The sequence below is a fragment of the Mycetomoellerius zeteki genome, unplaced genomic scaffold, assembly GCF_001594055.1.
Source record: "Mycetomoellerius zeteki isolate Tzet28-1 unplaced genomic scaffold, Tzet1.0 scaffold49, whole genome shotgun sequence".
In the NCBI taxonomy this organism is placed as follows: Eukaryota; Metazoa; Arthropoda; class Insecta; order Hymenoptera; family Formicidae; genus Mycetomoellerius; species Mycetomoellerius zeteki.
This window is the reverse complement of record NW_017257489.1, coordinates 1,077,663-1,082,563: the sequence shown is the minus strand read 5'-3', so window position 1 is coordinate 1,082,563 and position 4,901 is coordinate 1,077,663. Positions and strand designations below refer to the sequence as shown.

The following is a 4,901-nucleotide window of genomic DNA, read 5'->3' as shown; positions in this document are numbered from 1 at the left end:
AAAGATGCTTACCTTTTCGAAGTGATAAACTATACTAGTAAATTTTGCTCCACACGATACTCCACCGCACATCGTAGGTATGAGTTCGATTATATGATCCAGATCATTCGAGTGTTTGAATATGAACAAAAACTGAACAATTATTTGATCACGATATTTTAATGATTACTTCATTTAGCACAAAATTATATTAAATGTAATTGTAATTCACTTCATATATATTTTATAATATTATTTTAATGTTATTTTAAGATACGGATTAAACTAATTATTTGGTAATTAAAAATATATCAATATAACGCGAAAAAAATCATATTCTTACATAACATTTTATATCTATATTTATTTCTTAATTATTCATGTTGTAAATTTAATTGTACTTATATGCGTATAACGTTTCGTATATATTTAGTAATTTGAAAATGTCATACAATATATTTATTTATAACTTCACTACATATAATATATTATAGGTACTGATTCAATAGCTACCATAGGCGCACACATAACTATGACACCAATTGTGGAGAACGTTATCTTCAAAGTTCTTGTAAAAGTTGTTTGATACGGCCATAATCCTGGGATCGACAGGAGGAGTTTATTAATTTTAAAATATTCCGCATCAAAGACATTCATGTTCGTGCTTTGACACTCGCGTTCGTATTGCATTCATATTCGCCGTTAAAAAGGCGGGTATTACTCTTTGCCATTCGGTCTATAGCTACAGTTTAAATATTCTGCTAGATCCGTGTATATGATGAAATAGTTTTTAACGTCCAAGGAACTAAATAGAGAGAATTTATGATAACAGATATTCCTTCCACGATAGAAAAAAAACTTTAACATTTGATAAGGGTACCATATATTATAGCGTAATAAATGTACAATACAAATGAATAAAGTGAATTGGATAAACCATAAGCGTTTCCGCAATGCTTACACAATATATTCGTTTGATAGATAGCATTAATACGAGCGTAATTATTTATTACTTTATACAAATCGATATTTGCGTTTATTACAGACATGATATACCTTCATACATTAACACCTGAGTTGTTGGCATACGAAAGACTAGAAAATATACGCGAGTGGAAAATCTTGCAGAAATCTATGCACTTTTTGATGGTTAGCGTAGTGAAATCAATACCGTGCAATAGGAAACCGATGTTCTCATTACCTTAAAAAATATTTATTATGTATACAACATATTTTTTTCTGTTAGCAAAATGCACGGATATGCTAAGTGTTTCTATATTATAACACGCGATATATTTCCGCGTTCGTACCTTACTGAAACCTTCCAGATTGATGACATATAACTTAGCGATTGTTATTTGGGAGGCTTTCTGACTCCTCACGATTAGAAACAACAATAATTTTTGCACCTTTACGGAAGCATTATACCATATTCCATCATAACTGTAAAAAGATATACCAAGAAAGAATATTTCTTGTGAATTCTGAATAGTTTTATCTTACGCTGCTATCGAGACTTCGACACTATGATCGGTCACTTCTTGTCCGGCCCAACTATTGAAAAATAATCGGCAACTTTGCATTAGCATAAGAGCTACGTATCGCATAATTTCAGACGATCCCATTCGAACTATGATCTGCAAAAAATATCGTTTGGCTTGAAAATATTTCCAACAATAATTAACAATAAAAAGATAATATATAATATTTACATTATATTGCCATTTAGGCTTAAATTCCAAAATTTAAGTATTATTCTCTTTAAAATTTTTAGATCTAATTTTAAAGAGTAAATTTTAAGAGATCTCACTCTTAAAAATTGACAATTAAACCAATTGTTTTCAACATTGACATGACTCAATTGTCACTCTTTGTCACTCTTTAGAATGAGATTCCACTCCGAAGATTTTAGAGAATTATGCTCACCATTATGCATGAAGAAGTATGTAATAAAAATCCTAATCCAACATCGAAAAAGAGAAACAACGAAATTGTAGATTCCATCATTTCTATGAATCTGGATCGATAAATATCATCAAGATCTAAGTGAAATTTTAGTAATAGATGCGGACATGTTTGAATTAGATATAGGTAAGTAAAATATATGAATATACATTGAAAAAAATACATGTAATTTTGCATGAAAATTACATGTTCATGACTGGAAAATTACTTAAATATGATTAGAAATTTACAATTTCCAGTAATTTCCAATCATATTTAAGTAATTTAGATAATTTTCCAATAATAAATATGTAATTTCCATGTAAAATTACATGCATTTTTTTCAGTGTAGAGTAGAGAGGGAGTTTTTCGTTCATTTCTCATTTATGTTTCTGAGCACATATTGAATATTTAAAGGTTGTGTTTATCAAGCAGCAATCGTGATTATATAGTATAATTGTAAGCACTTCATTACAAAGAGATATTATTTGCCATCGTAAATTTTTATATTACTTTAAAGTTGAAACTAACGGAATAGTCTCGCTCTACCCTGTGCTATTCCTAAAATAATTGTTATACCAACAATCTTATTCTTTCATGTAGTTGAATGCAACGTCGAACATATCGACCGATTTCCTCGTGAATGTAATCACCGTCTATCCATTGTAAATCATCGTGTGCTATTAAATTCCTCAGGCGATGACTACAATAAATATATATAATTATCTATTTTTATACATAAAAAAAATTCCTAATTTTTATGCATAATTCCTAATTCACAATTTATTCTCTACGAGCGAATTTTACACGAAAAAAATAATTTATTGCAATAATCGTGTTCTATTATGTGTTTAACATGAGAATATTAAATATACATACAAATTTTGTCACATTGATGTTACTATAGTATCTGCTTTGCTAGCAAAATAAAAAGATTTTGCCGCATAAATTTGTTTATAGGAATATATTAATTTGCTATTGACAAACAATCCAGCAAATGTATTTTACTGTTACAACAAAATTATTGCCGGTAAAATATGAGAATAAATTAGAGAAAATAGAAAGAAAAAAAATAGAATAAATTGATTGCTGGAACGAGAAGCTATTTTTCAGCGAATGAAATTGATCTTTTTACCAATCTTTCTGCGATCTGCTGTCCATATAATGATCAATAAAAGGACCCCGCACTAATTATACGGAAAATTGGATTCCAACTACATTATATGTGAGAACTGATTCATTTCACTGAGATCCAATTTTTTTTCTAATTAGTGTGAGATTTACTAATTACATGGAAAAGTGGGTCTCGGTGAAACGAGTTAATTTTCACATATATAATGTAATCTGTAATGTAATGAACAAAATACATCATAGACACAAGGTCCAATAATTTTTGAATGATGTATCAAAAGTATAAAACTTCTGCTCATAGAGCGAGCACACCTTTGTGACCTAAACTATATCTTAATTATATCTTTTTTCTCTGTACATGATTATATTAACCAAATAATTATTTTAATTAACTAATTGTTAATCAGATTTGATTTTAAGCAATTCTCACCACAGTATGCCATACATTCCGCAAATGTGCTCCACTAGGAAAATGTACAAAATGTCGGCAGCTACCGCGATCGAGACACACACAACATAACCAACATACAAGATCAGCAAAAGTGCGTAATAATATTTCTCTTGATCGAAAATAACAAAATCTGCGAGATGTGGTAGTTTTCTCGGTCTCGTTTCATTCAGGGGTAAGATTATGTCAAATACAGGTCCGGTGAGAGGTAGCAAAGCGTAGCAGAATACAAATCCGATTACACTAACTGCATAAAGAAAAAGGAATAAAATACTCCTTTTGTTTTTTTCTTAACAAAAATTAAGACGCGCAAAACGAATAAATATTTTAATTTAATAAAACAAATACTTATTTTAATTCATAATTATAAATTTATTAAAGTTAGCGATTATTTATTTGTTATTTTTGAGTTTCTTTTTCATTTCTCGTCTTTATACTTTAATATTTAATTAAACTATACGTGTGTTTAAGATATTTATTAATTTATTATATATTTTTCAATTTATCAAGGATATCGAACCTTCTATTGTTAATACTTAATTCAAATAAATCCGATATTTGCCGGTGCGAAATTGATTTCATACTTGAATACGCCAACATGAGCTTTCGACTTTTTTCAGCATAATGCGTTAAAATTTGCGTTTCCTCACTGGTCAATAGATTGTTCCAGTCATCTTGCATATGTTGTAGAAGCCCTTTAAACTGAAGCGACGTTCGTTCAAAACAAGCCGATGCGATGCGATAATCATACTTACCATTTCGGAATTGCAAGTCAGACTGATGATTTTTGCAATACATATCACTGTGCCAGCTAAAATTGGCATGAGCTCGAACATGTTATCGAAATCATCCACATGCTTGAACATATATGCGATCTAATAATATAATGAATATATGGTGCGTTGATTATATTTCACATAATATTCGAGTAAAATATAAACTCGCGTTTAAACAATTGTTTCTGTGACACACAAAGAGTATAACTATTATTTAAATTAGTATATTGTCAGACAAACTTTTTTTTTATATACAACTTAATTTATATATTTTCTTTAAATTTGTCAACTCTATTCTCTAAAATCTTTGAAGTGGGATCTAATTCTAAAGAGTGACAAAGAATGACAATTGAGCCATTTTGTTGAAAAAGAGTGGCTTAATTGGCAATTTTTAAGAGTAAGGTTTCACTCTTTGGAAATACATTTTACTCCAAAGATTTTAGAGAACAATATTATTAATGTATCATCCAATGAACTACCTGCGGCGCACACATTATTGTAACGCCAAATATGGCGAACGACTGAGTTAGAAGCTTTACGAAGGGTGTTTGATATGGCCACAGACCGATGAAAGACAGGAAGAACTTGTTAATCCTAAAATAGCGCGTGTCAAAGAAATCCAT

General features: G+C 29.7%; 1 protein-coding gene across 1 annotated transcript; it reads right to left on the bottom strand.

The window, feature by feature from the left end:
- Window positions 1–1,037: 1,037 nt before the first annotated feature.
- On the bottom strand, window positions 1,038–4,901 carry LOC108727400 (uncharacterized). Its single transcript, XM_018455517.1, has 7 exons — window positions 4,758–4,901; window positions 4,258–4,377; window positions 4,087–4,204; window positions 3,485–3,749; window positions 1,483–1,533; window positions 1,295–1,422; window positions 1,038–1,180 (listed from the first exon to the last, which is right to left on the bottom strand). The coding sequence occupies exons 1-7, from the start codon at window positions 4,899–4,901 to the stop codon at window positions 1,038–1,040; spliced, it is 969 nt and encodes a 322-aa protein (XP_018311019.1).